The following is a 16189-nucleotide window of genomic DNA, read 5'->3' as shown; positions in this document are numbered from 1 at the left end:
CAAATTACGACTAATTGTCTCGGCACTAATGTAATTATTTTACACAGTAATCCATACAAACAAGAACAGACTGATGATTTTGACATTTACAGAACTATAAATTGTCACTGTGTATTAATGGATCATTCAGAGGATCACCTCGGCCTTGAATTGTGCCGCACACACACAAAGTGATGCAGTGAGGGAGACAATTTGCATAGCATGAAAGAAAAAAAAATCCTTTTTCAGTCTCTGAATCAATGTTTCTCTAAATAATCCCAAACACACACGGCGCTGTGCAGAAGTCATGGCCTGCAGATAACATGGCTCCAAAAATAACAAGAGGAAAACCATCATAATGTAGAAACTGCTTTCTGTGTGTAATGTGATATTCTGGGGAATATGATGCTGCCCTCTGTGTCTGTGTGTGGGTGGACATATGTGTGTGTGTGTCTTCCCCCAATGACTCAAACACCAAAACATTCAAAGTATCCAAGCGTGAAAGATGTGTGTTTGGTTTCCTGTGTGTCTTTCAGTGTGGAGATTGTATGTTCTCCTGGGTTTCCTCCCTGGATCTGAGACCTTGATTTCCCATCGGGTTGTTGTTTGTCTTTCTATCTGTGGACGTCATGAACTGGTGACATATCCGGCGTGTCTCGTTGCCTTCAACCCCATCTCATTCCCCTCTGACCCTAAGACGGTAGACGATGAATGAATGAATGAATAATAAATTACCGGAACAATTTGCCATGTGCCGGGCTTTTTAAACATGTTTTAAGGTGGACACGGATGATTTTGTGCAGAGAGGATGAGACATAAAGGAATAAAATAGCTTTCAAATATTCCATAATTCATTCAAATGTTATTCTAATCACACTTTTTCACTCATTTTAGGAGAAGATTAAATGCCAAACAGGATGCTGAAAGCCCTGAAATGACGGCGCTTGAGTGCTTCTATTCGGGGCCATTAACGGGTTCTTAATTGTGACATATTGGCGCTTACGCTGCTTCCTCCCTCACTCCGTCTCTCTCCTCTTCTTCTCTCCAGATGGGAGCTTTGCTGGAGTGCTTCAGCTGATGAAGTGTTGTGATGTTGTGGCGTGAGTAAGCAAACATTTTACGTTTAGTTTTGACAGCACCCATCAAACACAGGATGCACTTCCTGCCTCTATGTTTCTTTTTATCTTTGTCTGTCTGTTGTTTCTCTTTCTTTCTCTTTGTCTTTGCATTCTCTCCGTTCATTCCTCTCTCTGTCTCGTTTTACCCTCCTATCCGCTCTATTTTTGTTTCCTCACGCAGCAGAGGCCTCTTTTACCTTGTCCTCTGCCCTTAGTGACACCAAAATACCTTTCCTCCCCTTCCTCTCTTCTCTCTTTTGTTTCCCTTTTCTCTTTCTTTCCTTTCTGTTCCCTTCCTTTCCCTTTACATTTCTTCCATTTCCTTTGTCCTTTAATTTCCTATATTTTCCTTTCTTTTCCTTTACTTTGTCCTTCCTTTAAATTCCTGTTATTTACTTTGTTTTCCTTTGTTTCCTCTGTTGCTTCCCTTTAATTTCCTTTCCTTTCCTTTCATTTTCTTTCCTTTCCATTGTCCTTTCTTTAATTTCCTGCCATTTCCTACTTCCCTTTTCTCTCCCTTGCTTCCCCTTTCTTTCCCTTAATTTCCTTTCTTTCCCTATTTTCCTTTCCCTTTTGTGATTTTTCCCCCTTTTTTTCATCTGTTGTTTTCCTTCCTTTCTTTTCATCTAATTTTTTCCTTTCTTTTCCTTTTTTTCCTTTGTCTTTTCTTTCATTTCCCACCATTCCCCTCCTTTCTTTCCATAGTCTTTCCTTTACCCTCCTCTCCTCTCCATCTATCCAATACAAAATCAATAAGATAAAGTCTCTGCTGAGAGTTTTTTGGAGCTCCACCACAGACACTGAGAGGAGATACTAGGGTGGGTATCTCAAGCAGTGATCCTCACTGTCGTGCTCTTTATTTAGAAGCAATTGAACTATTGATCAAGGTCTTAATCCACAAATCCGCTGGTCCGCTTTGCTGGTGAACAGTCTTTGCCGTACGTCTCTCTGTGCGTCCCACTGCGAGGCTTCATTGCTTACGTCACACCTGTATGTCAACACAATACACTAGTGTGTGTGTGTGTGTGTGTGTGTGTGTGTGTGTGTGTGTGTGTGTGTGTGTGTGTGTGTGTGTGTGTGTGTGCGCGCGCTACGGCCTGCTAATGGTCCCTGTCTGAATCATTGATGAGTTCATTGATTCTGGTGAATATCTGATGTCACAAATGAAGGCGGTCAGTCAGTCAGCAGCCTGTAATTACACACTGCAAGACTGGAAAACATCCTCAGAGAAGAAAAGTCCAAATGTAAACATGTAATCAGATTACATTAGGGGTGTTTGGGTATTCTGCCTGAATGTTAATACAGATTTAGATCATTGAATACAGACTGCAGACTATCACATATGTTTATCACATATGTTTTCACATATACAAAGTAAAACATACATTATAGTTCTCACACACATTGTTGCCATGCTCTGTGTGGTTCATTATCTCAGCCTTGCCTCTGCCTCCACCTACAGGTTGCTCTGGGTAACTACAAGCATTAACTAATCGAACAGGATCGATTACAGTTTTTTCTCGATTGTTTACACACATTTTCTGAAAGCATGCCTGGTACTCTCAGAACTCTACACACAAATCAAAAAACACACACACAATGGGCAAAACCCCTCAATTCTCCTGCAAAATGAAACTTTACATTCACACAATGTTATTTCTTCTCAAAATGGTATTTTGTTTTCAGATGACACACACAAACCATCATATGAATAGACATTTATAAGAACCAGTTGAACACTGATGTGCTCAATGTAAAACACTGATGAATGGAAAACACTTCTTCCCCATTCATCATAATGACTTAGGCTTTTTTTTTGTTCAGTGTTACACTTACTACAGACAGTACATACATAAGTGTGTTGTAAAATATTTGAGAATATTGTTTTTATACTCTGAACACACAAATACACTGTAACAAATATATTTTATTTTTCCCACAAAAACAATGTACACAGTGAACATCCCAAACAACACAAAGTTGCACATACAGTGGTCTACATACAAAACAACAGAAGAATTTACTGTATACAGTTACAGTAAAAAAACAAACAAAAAAAAAAACTATGCTGCATCCTCTCTTCTGTTTCGGTCCGGCCACATTACCTCATCCACATCACAAGCAATGTTTTCCCGGGCCAAGCAGCGGGGGAAATATCGCCTAGCAGGGCGAATCCAGCCATGAAAAGCATCAACTGCTATATCTAACCCTAACCTGTTGCCCTTTTATGCTAAAGCTCTGGTTGCTAATTGTAAAACTGTGTGACAGGTGTTTGCCCATGTGATGAGTCAGTGTGCATAGTAGGGCAATTCACTTTTTTGAATTTTGAATGACAGTGTGTTCCTTGTGAAAACAAGATATTTTCTTCATGAAAATTGTGCCAAATGCAGAGAATTGTGAGTAGTGTTTTGAAAAAAGTGTGTTTTAGAATTGCAGTTTGAGTGTAAAGCAGGAATTGTGCTTGTAGTTTAGCAGAATTGGTTCAGGGGGTTGGTGCATGAGTTACATGTTGTGGTCATTGTGTCTCAAGTACCAGTATTTGTGTGTTAACAATTGAGAAAAACTGTAATCAACTCAAAGGCATTTTTCTATTACAGTGCCTTGGTTTAAAAAAAAAAAAACAATACACATCCATGGATGTCCACCTGTACCAAATTCAGTTGATTAGACATGATTAAGAAAAGGCACACCCCTGTTTTCTATAAGGTCTGCAATCAACTTGTATTAAAGCACAGAGTTTAAACTCTTTCGTATTGCCTTGAATGTTCCCAGGGGCACAGTGGGCTCCCTCATTGTGAACCACAGAGAGCCAGTAACCCTGCAGGAAGAGCAGGAACCCAGCAGCCACTGTAACAGAGCCTCTGCACAGAAACAGGAAGGAGAACCTGCTACAGGGAACTCGAAGATTTCTCCATAAATCGTAGCCTTTTGTAGAGAGAAGTCTCACCAGAGTGAAAGGCGAATGACGACACGCCTTCAGTTTAACAGAGGGAACCCAAAAGACGATCCTCTGATGTGATCCAGGTACTGCTCATCACCTGGAGTGGTAGCCTTGAATGGTCCCGCTAAAACCTGAACTCCAGCAAACATCTAAGGACTGAAAGATAGCAGCTCCACAGCTCACCTCCCCATCCAATCTGATGAGCTTGATAGGCTCTGCCAGGAGGAATGAAGAACACACACATCGAAGGATACAGGGATGTGAAACGTGTCTTTGTTTCTGTTTAATGAATTACCATAGTGACATTTTTAGATTAACCCCATAAAGTGTGCAAAATGTGAAGGTGTAAATACTTCCCAGACACTTTATATATGATTTAATGCTCAGCCAGGCCTGTACTAGATCCAGGTGGGCTTTCTGCTCTCAGTCTGGTCTTCAAGTGAAACACATGCTCAGCTGGACTGATACCATTTGACTGACGTGGTTCAAACACATTCCTCTGGGTTATCCTGTCTGTGTGTGTGGGATAATTGACTCACTGCATTGACCTTTAAAGTTGTACACAGTTCAAACAGGGCTGCAACTAACAATTGTTCTCATTACAGATTAAACACGTCCTCTCAGTACAGTACCAGTACAGTACAGACCATGGGACCTCTCTCTCTCCCCCTCTGGCAGTCAGTACCTCATTCCAGATGTTTGGATCTGGATCCTCGTCCTCCAGAGACTGAGCCTCCCCTCTTATCTCAATCTGTCTGAGTCGTGTGCTTCAGTATCGCCTCTTGTGTATTTGTGCAGTCTGTCCTCTGTCCAGGTCTCCACAGTGGAGGTCCGGTCCGGTCCGGTGGTTGCTCGATATCCTTTTGCATTATATTCTTCCTTTATGCTGACAATCCACCTACCTATTATTATTATTATTATTATTATTATTATTATTATAATCTAATTGTCCTGTTTATTTTGTGCACACAGTATCTAGTGCCCGTCTGTCCATGCTGGAAGAGGATCCCTCCTCTGTTGCTCTTCCTGAGGTTTCTTTTTTCCCTGTTAGCAGGTTTTTGGGGAGTTTCTCCTGATCTGTATCAGTGGTCTGAGGGTGTCCTATGCTGTACAGATTTTACAGCCCTGTGGGGCAAATCAATGTTATTTTTGGGCTATATAAATAAAATGTTTGGACTTATTCTATAAAAGGTTCTTGTTTGTCTGTTCAACAGTCCGAACACCAAAGATATATAATTTACAATCATACTAAATAAGAGAAAAGCAGCAGATCATCATGTTTAAGAAGCTGAAAGTAGACCTCAATAAATCTCTGAAATTATTTAGCTGCAAATCATTTTTTTAATTAATTGACTAATAGTTTCATATCCAATATTATGGAGTACACTGTACATGCTGTATGCTGCAATGTGCTGTTGCAGCCACTAGGTGGTGCACAAGGTTAAGTATTTTAAGGTTGCATCCCTGGCCTTCAATTAGTGAATAACTTAGTAAAAAATACATTAAATTTAAATAAAAATTAAAATATAGTAAATTGTATGATTGAAGTGACTTCAAAGGAAAAAATACAGAGAAATACTATTTACTGCAGATATTAATCTTTAGACTTGAATCTGGATCTAAGGGATCATTATATAGTTTGTTTTAAGAATAAATATATGTATATAGTCCCTATGCGTTTCCACTGACACTTCAACCTTGTTAATGTCTTTAAATGAAATTCAAACCGATTTAAAAATTTAAATTGGTTTTCTCGTGTGTGTGTGTGTGTGTGTGTGTGTGTGTGTGTGTAAAAATTACACAATGTCTTTTTCTTTTCTTTTTTTTTTTTTCATTGTTGTGAAACAGATAGAGTTACATCCGGATTAAAAACGCTCTATTTGCCTTTTCTCTAATACGAGCCAGATGTTACCTCCAGCACCGGCCTGCCGTCACTCAACCCGCCTCCGACCAATGAGAGCGGGCCCAAACTCCTCCCTCCCTCCCTCCCTCCCTCCCTGCAGAGTATCAGAGGCTCGGTGGTGAGGAGGAGAGTTCCCCTTCTTTCTGCTGCTCCCTCTCAGTCCATCTGTACCTCTCCCCCGCTGCTCCCTCTCATAGCGCAGAGCTGCTCACTCACCCTCAGCTCTACCATGGAGAGAGGGGCAATGCTGGCCGTGTGTGTGCTCTGCTGGAGCTGCGGTGTGTGTGTGGTTACAGCCATCCAGAGGGCTGAGATGTTTCCTTATGGCACTTTGAGTGGAGATTTGGTTCTGGCAGAGGGCGACGATGAAACCTCCAAAGTGCTGTCCCTGCCCAAACCCTTATACTTCTACGACTCCCAGTTCTCCCAGCTTTATGTAAGTACAGCTTCATTAACACTCATGTGCATGCGCGTTGCTTGGCTGTTATACTCTGCTCTAAAGCTCAACATATTGCAGGTGATGTTTGCAGCTGTAGGATGAGCACACCGAGAGCGCTGGTGGAGGTATTCACATGTTTGAATGGGAAGTTAAGAGAGTGCAATCGTGTGAAGTGACCACACATTTATGATTATTATTATTGTTAATAATAATAATGATCAATTGTGCTGGAAACAACTATTATAAAAGTTCAATTAACTTTTATAAACCCAGGGGTGGAGTTTGTATTTGTATAATTTACTTAAAGGTAAAAGTAGCATTACAACACTATAAGACTACAAGTAAAAGTACAAGTACTCATTATGCTATTATGCAATATAATGCGAACTTAAATTCTGTTTTGAGGTACGTTTCTTGAGCAGTCCCGTTTTCTGCTCCAATTCATAAATATTGTAAAACATGTGAAATATTGCACATTTAACTTAAGTTACTAGCAACCTTGCAGAGTCAATTTATTAAGACAAAATATTATTATATACGTAATAAATGATGATGTAATATTTGTGCATTATGCAACTCTGCAGTCAGTAAAGTAAGTAAAAGTAGCTCCGCCTTTACCAGCTGCATCCATAGTTGTAATACAATAATGAATATAAAATGGGCCAATCCAATAATGAGTACTTTAAGACACTAGTAATCATAAAGCTTTTACTTCTACACTGTTGTATTTCTACTCTCACTTAAGTTAAAGATCTGAATACTTCTGCTACTCTTAGTTGGATCATTATTGTTGATGCATTAACATACAATTAAATGACTTACTTAGTGGTGAAAGAAGTATTTCTATAATTTACTTAAGTACAATGTACAAATACTCCATTACAAGTAAATATCCTGCATCCAGAAATGTAAGTAAAGAGATGTATACAGAAGTATTGTTCGTAAAATGTAACTAAATTATCAAAAGTAACTCATTAAGGAGCAGAATAGGCTCTGTCAGTGATATATTGTTACATATTACATTATAATATTATTACTAATGCATTAACATGTTAGCAGCATTTCAATGTTGTAGTTCAAAGTACCTCAAAAATGTATACTTAATGTACTTAAGTACAGTGCTTGAGTAAATATATATAAATATATATGACACTTATTATACACATCATGGACGTCACCAGAATGTGTTTCTAAAGGTTCATGGGGATCGGGCCCCCAGGGGTCCTTTAGGAGGTTCCAGTGGTTTATGAGGGGAGTCTTGGGGTTCATTATGTGGTTCATGGGGTCTATGAGGGGGTTCCATCAGTGCTCAAGGAGGTTCCAGTGGTTTATTAGGGGATGTGGGTTCATTAGGAGGTTCCACAGGTTCATTATGGTGTTCTAGTTGTGTCTTCTAGGTGTTTTATGACTGGTTTTGAAGTACTCATGGGTCCGAGGTGGCCTCTGGGAACACCGCTGGTAGCCATCATTAAACCGCTGGTGCCATCATTGTTAATTAGTCGCTCTCTCTGTCTCTAGGTGGCTACCAATGGTATCGTCTCAGCCCAGGACCTGCCGATGGAAAAGCAATATGTCGATGATGGCTTCCCCACAGATTTCCCCGTGGTGGCCCCGTTTCTGGCTGACATTGACACCAGCGGAGGACAAGGACAGATTTACTACCGGGTGACCGAAACGCCCAGTGTGCTCAACAGAGTGGCCCAGGTCTGTTTATCCATTGAAACAAACGGCATCAGTTACATTTGTATGATTATAGATTGATACAGACTTTTGAGATGAATATTCTTTGCACTGTACTGAACTACAGATCCGGATTTTTCCTTTTTTCAGTTCATCATCCATTAGTTTAGTCCATTCTACGCTCCATCTCTCCAATTGTCTTTTCCCCCCGTCATTCATTCATTCATTCATTCATCTGCTCACCCAGGAAGTACATCGAGGGTTCCCAGATGCAAAATTCACACCTACACATGCTGTGGTTGCTACATGGGAGAACGTTGCGGCATATGAGGAACCAACTCGAACCATTGGACCTTCCAACAAGGTAAGACGGCTGGATTGAGAGCACTAGTGTTGATTTATGAATGAATGAGTTCATTTCATCACCGTGTAAACAGCCCACATATCCCTCACTCGTGTGTTTTGGGTTCTTCTGAGAGACACAATGCCGAATTACCGGAGGATGCGCATCACTTATAATCAGCCTGGGGTGGGGGGTCTATTTGTAATCCCCATTCCCCTCCTAATCTTCCTCTTAACCTTTTCAAGGGGTCAAAGGTCATCTTTAAGGGTCATCAAAGTGCCGCCCTTCCTCCCCACTCGTTATCCCCTCCTCCAGTTCACACACAGGTAGACACAAACATGTTCATGCCCTGTTGGACATTACTTCCCTCCCAGTTTGTCAGTCAGTTAATAATTTGGTTTACCATTAAAGCGCTCGCCTCCAGTAGTTTCAGCCCAGCGATAATTCAAAGTTTCTTACACTCCCTATTATTAGTATTCCTTGTCTTACTTCGATTTTGGGGGATAATCACGCTCTAAGTTTTGAAACTAAAGTTTGGGGGCTTTGCGGGATGTAAACAGGAAGTATAATGTTTCCATAGAGTCTGTTATTCAGTCGTGGGCTACAACTGGAGTCTTGTTATTTTTTAGTCTGTTTGCTTACATTTTAGCAAATTGGCACCATTAAAAGTATGCAGAATTAGCGATTAGCAGTTCCTGTTTGTAGTGAACTCATTGACAAAACTATCACTGGATTACTTTGATAGTGAAGAAAACTTAAAAACATGCTGATTCTCAGATGGATTTCTGTGTTTATTCAGGATGGATATCTGAGATAATAATGCCCTCAGGAAGTTTAAGTCACACTGAATCTAAAAAATAAATGTACTGTGACAATTGGGTTAAACTACCTGAATCGCCTCCACTGCTGCAGCTCCAACTGTTGGCTGTGACCATATTGGCAAGTGGACCAAATCAGTGGGCCAAACTAACTAACTTCCCGTTTAATAAAATAAAAAACAAACTTCCTGTTGTTTGTTGAGTTAAGTATCGTGCCTCAAATCTCTCTTTCTCTCTCGCCACCCCATCAATTCTCCCGCGACCCTGGGGAGTCACGCCTCATGCCCTCTAGAGTAGGATAACACTTTATTTCACACGGCCGTAATTCTCTAGGAATTTCTTAGGAATTGTCCTAGAAAGAAGCATGTAATTGGGCACCAATTATGGAAAAATAGGAATGTTAAAGCTCCATTTAAACCCAAGTAAATATCCATTAATTATTCACTTATTGCAAACTAGAAACTTCTCTCTCCGTATTTGTTGAGTTGTGTGCTTCCTTGTAGACAAATGTCACATTTTTGCATGTTTATCTGACCCTCTGTGACCCGACCAAAAGAATGTTTGAGTTATGCTGGCGTTTAATTGGATAATTAAAGGGTTACTTCAGTGATCTAGTACTTAACTTCCATAAAGAGAGGTCACACACCACGGCAGACACAATTTAAAAAGAATGATCAAAACTGAGGCTGCAGAGATATCCTGAGCTTTAGCCTCTTTTATGGTTTCAAAAACAATAAATCCTACATTTCCCATAATGCAGTTCAAAAGTGTCTTGCATGAGACCTTTCCTGCCTTTTAAACACCCACATATTTCAAACTGCACAGCTCCAGTTTGTAATACCGGCTACTTGTTAAAACTTGAAAGTCTCAAGCTGACGATGCAACCCTGATGACGTCGCTATGACATCATCCGGGCTGTTTTTTTAAATTTAAGAAAGCTTCGCCCAAAGCCACAGACGGCACTTTACAACTGTTTCCACAGTCAGAGTAGTCCTCTAAATATCAAGTAAAGTAAATTAAAGTCAGTGGAATTAGAAGTGTTTACCAAGTTATTAAGACATTTTGGCTCTTTAAAATAAAGTGTCACCTAGAGGAGCACTAGAGGCTTTATGTGTAAGTTTCCCTCTGGGAGAGACTCCAAGTAAAGCCAGACCTACTGAAGTTATCGATCAAACAAACAGTGCTTTGTTGTCCCTCGTTCGTAGCATGTGGGATGGAGGGATGAAGGGAGTGGCAGATTTAAGAAAAAACCCCGGGAGATCTCTCTCTGTCTCTCTCCCTCCCACTCATCTGTTTGTCCTCTTTCTTTACTCTCATGGTCTGGTTTCTTTTATTCCTCGTGCTTTCTTCCTGATTAATCAAAAGCTAAACATTCAAAAAGTCCCATGGGCATACGCAGCATTAAGCCTCTTGCGACATTACGTTGGATCATTCTGATTGCGCTGCTGCCAAATGGACAAATCAGTGATTACATCTTCTACATCTGAGCCTCAAATATTCGAATGAAGTCTCCGAGTCTTCATCCACTGTTGACCAAATTGTGATTACAGGCTGGTGTCCACCTCTTAAAGTGCAAAATGTTTTTACATGTGCTAAGAGGGGGTTTGTTTTCTTATTTAGAGGGTCTGTCTGGCTTGTCAGATTGGAGCAGTCGGGGTCCCAGGTGGGATTTGCTTCAGTGGGTCTCTCTTCTGACTGATAGCATCTTCCTTTGAAGTGATTAGCCAGAGGTGCTGGGTGGGGTGCGTTGGGGGTAGAGTGGTATGTGTGTGTGAACTGATTAACCTGAGGTGTGTGTTTGTCGGGATGTGTATTGCGGGTGGCGCGGTGGGGTTAGTGTTTTGGGGGAGGGGGTAGACTGTGTGGTGTTTGGGGGGTCGGATGTGGGGATGAGAAGAGCAAGAGAAGAAAAAAAAAGAAAATAGAGGTGAGAAAGTCCACATCCCTAAAAAAAAGTGTGTGTGTGGGGGGGTGTTTTCTATGAAATTAGTCTTAAAGAGGCGATTATCATAATTGGAAAGTAATTGCTTCACTTGAAACCTAAAACACACACTGTGTTGTATCTACTGCCATCCAGCCCACTTTGCTAATGACCAGAGCCATTTACACAGAGAATCTGGCCTTCTGTATGTTGATGCTTTAAGACGTGTTGACCGGGCTTTACTTTGAGCAGCACATTGCTAATCCTTTTTCACACAATGACACCTGCCATGTTGGTGGATGCTGTTACACACTTTATCTTCCATTAATGTCAACCTCTTAACTGCTGAATGCATCACAGTTGAGTCAGTCTCAACGTCAGGATGGAAGGTTGCCGGCTTATATTAAAGGAATAGTTCATTTGCTTTGTTGCTGAGACTTAGAAGAGAAGATAAATACAGCTCTCGTGTCTGTACGCCAAATATGAAGCTAGAGTCAGTAGACGAGTAGCTTAGCTTTGCATAAAGACTGGAAATGGGGGGAAACAGCTAGCCAAAAGCCACTCCAAGGTTTGGGGGCAGGACTCGAGCTGCACAGGACCAGCAAGAAACTGGCTACTAGCTTAAACTGTGCAGATTACATATTAGTCAAAGACATATTAACTATGTGAAATGCCCCTTTATCACGTCATAATTACTGTTTTCTCAAAGTGGTAAAAAAAAAAGCCTTTCAGTTTACACAGTATTGCACATCTCTGTCCTCCAGTCCCCTTCCTGAGAGCGTTACTGTATTCGAGCTGCAGTTTGAAGTGGAATGTGATTTTACATTCGACCACAGCGGACCATTTCCCCCCCGAGCTCTCTTCAAAGCTACATGTGCAAAAAAGGAAAGTGTTGTAGGTTGAACAGCATATAACATGTCTGCTGTGCGGAGGTCAGATGGGGCTGACTGAATGAATAAATGGACTCCTCTGTTGGATTTAGGCCTCGGCTTTCATATTGCTCTCTTTGCCTATCTTCCTCTGCCCTCTCCTCTTCTCTTGTCTTTCTTCTTTCTCTGCAGCACAATAGGAACTATTGTTTCTGTTAGTGTTATTTGTTGTTTCTGGGGGCCCCCTTGCAGTGACACAGGGGGCATCCCGTGAAATATGTGCATCCTGGTTCAAAGGAATCTTACTGAACTTCAGCTTTCATAATATGTTATTCTGTCCTCATGCCATGGGACAGAATTAGTTTATTAGTGACCATTGGGCTTGTCTATACCATAAGCTCATTTATAGCCACTTAAATACAACAGCGACTACAACTAGAGGAGCTTGGGATCTTGGCGGCTTTACTAATTACTAGTACAGTCATAGAGCTCTTGTTTGTAGTTGAAAGATGTTCATGTTCACAAACCTTTCAGGATCTAGGAAAAGCAGCTATGGTTTTCACCCAACATGTGCTCTTGAGTTGATCAAAAAGGTTTAGAAAAAGTCTTCAGAAGCCCTGAAGTTATACAATTTCCTCAGGCTTTAGGAGAGCAGGGAATCCTTTTTTAGTACAGCTGAAGTTATAACAGGAAAGTCACCCAAAAGAGTGCAAGCAGGGATTTTCATACGACAACAGCGAAATACTGACTGCACTGTTCCTGGCCACAAGCCTGGGCTGTGTGTGTGTGTGTATGTGGTGTGTGTGCCAGTTCCCACGCTGTAGGCAGTTCCGTTTGTAGCACTCTGGTGAGGCTGGCAACTGGACTGCAGCTGCTCTCTGTCTCTCTCCCCTCGCTGCCTGTTTGCAGCTGTGCTGCGGCGACGAGCTGAAAAGCCGGCAACCAACAAACAAGTGTAGTAGATTGATCCCGACCTCACTCTATCTCTGTCTCTCTCTTCCTCGGGATGTTTCCAGGCTAACCAAAGTGGGATCCAGCGATGGATAATTATAACATGCTTCAGAACATTTGTGACAGAGTGTTGAGTCATTTATTCGAAACACGGAAAAGATGCAGAGTCAGTTTAAAGTATCTTCAGCTAAGGGTTATCTAAGGCAGTAGACTAAACGATATAGAGGCAGAGTAAACCATCCCAATAAATAAACACATGCTAAACAAAACCAAACTAAAGTAAAATATGGTGAGACTAAACTGACACCTGATGTGTGTTTGCAGCTGCTATAGAGTATGCAAGTATAATGAGGCCTGTTATGTTGTATATTCAAGTTACATGCTTGCTCACTAAGGGTTGACTATGAGTCTATAGACCCACGCTGTATTCATAAAATGTCACCTTGGCTTCCACAATAAAGCACAACCATCTTTCATGGTTACAGAACTTAACATTAAATTCACGAATTTAAAGGAATACTTTTACATTTTGGGAAATATCCGCTTTTTGTGCTTCTTGTCGAGAGTTATATGAGAAGGTTGATCAGTTAGCTTAGCTTAGCATAAAGAGTGGGAACAGAAAAGAGAAACAGATAGCCCGGCTCTGTCCAACGATAACTGAATGTAGCTACCAGAATCTTTAAAGCTCACCAATTAACACATTTTATCTCATTTGTTTAATCAATGCAAAAAGTGTACGAAATAAGGAAGTTGTGCTCTTATGAGAGTTTATATGCACAACTTATTTCTTGGCCGAGTGCAGTGACTTCCTGGAGTTTTGTCATCGCTGCCAAGTGGAGGCGACAGTAAAACAGTAGTAACAAATTACTTATAAAGCATTAATTACTTATCTTTAGAGCTACTTCCTTCTTGGCAAGAACGTAAGCATGAATAAACAACATATCAAACTATTGATTTAAAAGCTAAACAACAACAAAATAAAACTCTAAGTCTAGATGATTGATTTTGGGAATTGTAATCACACACAGGACAGTGAAGTGTGTTCAGTTCAGTTCAGTTCAGTTCAATGCTTTTCCTTCTGATCACCTGAATCTGACTTTGTTACACTAAGTGTGTTTGGTTGCTCCTCAAGTATCTTCCTGTATTTTTATTTAGGCTGTTTCCAGACTTCCTAACGCTCCCACAGTACAGCAGACAAACGTAGCAGACTGATGATGTTACCACCTAAACCTTAAACAGTCAGGATGACCCTAACAACAAACATTTGTTGGTCCCGGAGACGATTAACGTCAGTGCGTGTGTCTGGTCAGTGTGAGGACACTCTTTAAAAAAGGTGTGACAAATAGCCTGTAGGGAGGTCGAGGCTTGTGTGTGTGTGTGTGTGTGTGTGTGTTTGTTTGTGTGTGTGTGTGTGTGTGTGTGGCGGGGGGATTGTCGGAGCACACACTCACATACATGCTGAGCTACACTCTGGCTGAAAGTCTTTGATGTGTGTTGGCTGCAATTTGTTGTCTTCCAGCTGTGAGTCTGTAAAGCACACCAGGAGTACTTTACACACTCAGACAGACTCAAACACAGCAAACTGACCACACAGACAGAGGAGGGGAGGAGAAGAGAGCGCAAATTAAAGGAATAGTTTGACATTTTGGGAGCTTGTATTCTCATATGCCGTTGGATAGATTCCAGTCTGTATGCTAAGCAAACCGCCTGCAGGATGTAGCTTCGTAATTGGTGTATAAACATGAGAGCGGATAGATTTTCTTTTTCAGTCTCTTCAAGAAGATGAATGAGCGGATTTTCCCAAAATGTCAAACTGTTCCCCTAATGCATAGAAAGGTGAATACAGCCTTTATGTGTGCACGGTTTCCAAAGAAGCGTCTTTTTCCTCAACAAACTACGACACAGTGGCATTTTCACATGTAGCCAATTTGTGAAAAACAGCATATAAAGGATGAAACTCAGAGAGAAACTCAAACATTCAACAACCAAATCTACACAACATACTATTATTTTCTCCTTCAGCGTGTCTCTAAATGAGTTTCCATCCACCTGTTTTAATGCAGATTTTTAATTTATGAGTAAGAAAAGCTAAATGGAAAGAAAACTTAACACTGTTATTTTTGCTTTACTAAGGAGGAATAAACTAACAATTGATTAATTAAACTAATATTGATAAAATAAACGTGTGTGAAAGAATTATGGAAACATAATTGCATAAGTTTAATTTTCTTTTTGTATTATTTTCACCTACAGTAATGCTGGCGGCTCTCTGTACAAAACAGTGCTTTGAGTTAAAAGCTAACATGCTCACTGTGACTCCACTAACATGCAGATATAATGTTTACTATGGTCACCTTCTCAGTTTAGCGCGTTAGCATGCTGCTATTTGCTAATTAGCATTAAAAACTAAGCACAGCTGAGGCTGATGGGAGTCAACTATGCAGCCACAAAAAAACACAATCCATTTTATGTGTGCACAGTAAATCCCATCATACAGATGGTAAATAGACATTTAAGATTTTGATGGAAACAAACTGACTCACATTGTCATTTGTTGACTTAATTTTTATATCTGTTTGGATGTAAACATCCTCTTTTCCCCATATTTCTCTCATTATAAACCAAACCCATGGCCTCTCTCCCAACTCTGCCCACCCCCTGCATCCTTTCATCTCTCTATCTGTCTAAACCTCTCTCCCTCTATCCCCTCCTCCTTTTTTGCTTCTCATCTTCTCTCTCCCCTCTCCTCCTCCTCCTCCCCCTCCTCCCAGGAAGAAGGAGGGGTAGCGGGAGAGAAAAATACAGACATTTAGAAGGGGATATGAAGGACAAAGAAAAAGCAGATCCCCTCTTGTAGCTCCAGCTTCTTCTCCTCCTTCCCTGAAGACAGAAAAAAAAAAGACAGACCCCCTCCTCACTAATTACACAGAGCCTGGAGGCTACAAAGTCCTCCCCGCCCACAAACAACAAGATAGTTTAAAGATGTTGATGTAAACAATTAGGAACACACACATACATTCACATGAGATGAATATAGGTGGAGGGACATCTGTGTTTGTGTGCGTGCTCGTGTAAGTGTGTGTGTATGTGCGTGCACGCCATGTCTCACGTTGTAACAACGTCTGGTTTGAATGCTGTAACATCATCATGAAAGATGTCCAGACACACAGGAAGACAGCTGTGGAGATCAACATCTGGGCTGGGGGTTGAGAGGCCGAGGTGTGTGT

At 40.9% G+C, this 16189-nt stretch overlaps 1 protein-coding gene across 1 annotated transcript in view; it reads left to right on the top strand.

Annotated features, from left to right (window-relative positions):
* Nucleotides 1-5015: 5015 nt before the first annotated feature.
* The window catches only part of nid2a (nidogen 2a (osteonidogen)), a 46583-nt gene continuing 35409 nt past the window's right edge, over nucleotides 5016-16189 (top strand). The window contains exons 1-4 of the mRNA XM_051427996.1: nucleotides 5016-5069; nucleotides 5940-6377; nucleotides 7899-8084; nucleotides 8308-8424. Coding sequence (XP_051283956.1) covers nucleotides 5031-5069; nucleotides 5940-6377; nucleotides 7899-8084; nucleotides 8308-8424 — 780 coding nt within the window. The 5' untranslated portion in view covers nucleotides 5016-5030. The remainder of the gene's footprint in view (nucleotides 5070-5939; nucleotides 6378-7898; nucleotides 8085-8307; nucleotides 8425-16189) is intronic.

The sequence above is a fragment of the Dicentrarchus labrax genome, unplaced genomic scaffold (genome assembly GCF_905237075.1).
Source record: "Dicentrarchus labrax unplaced genomic scaffold, dlabrax2021, whole genome shotgun sequence".
Classification (NCBI taxonomy): Eukaryota; Metazoa; Chordata; class Actinopteri; family Moronidae; genus Dicentrarchus; species Dicentrarchus labrax.
The sequence above is the reverse complement of the archived record's forward strand: the minus strand, read 5'-3'. Positions and strand labels throughout refer to the sequence as shown.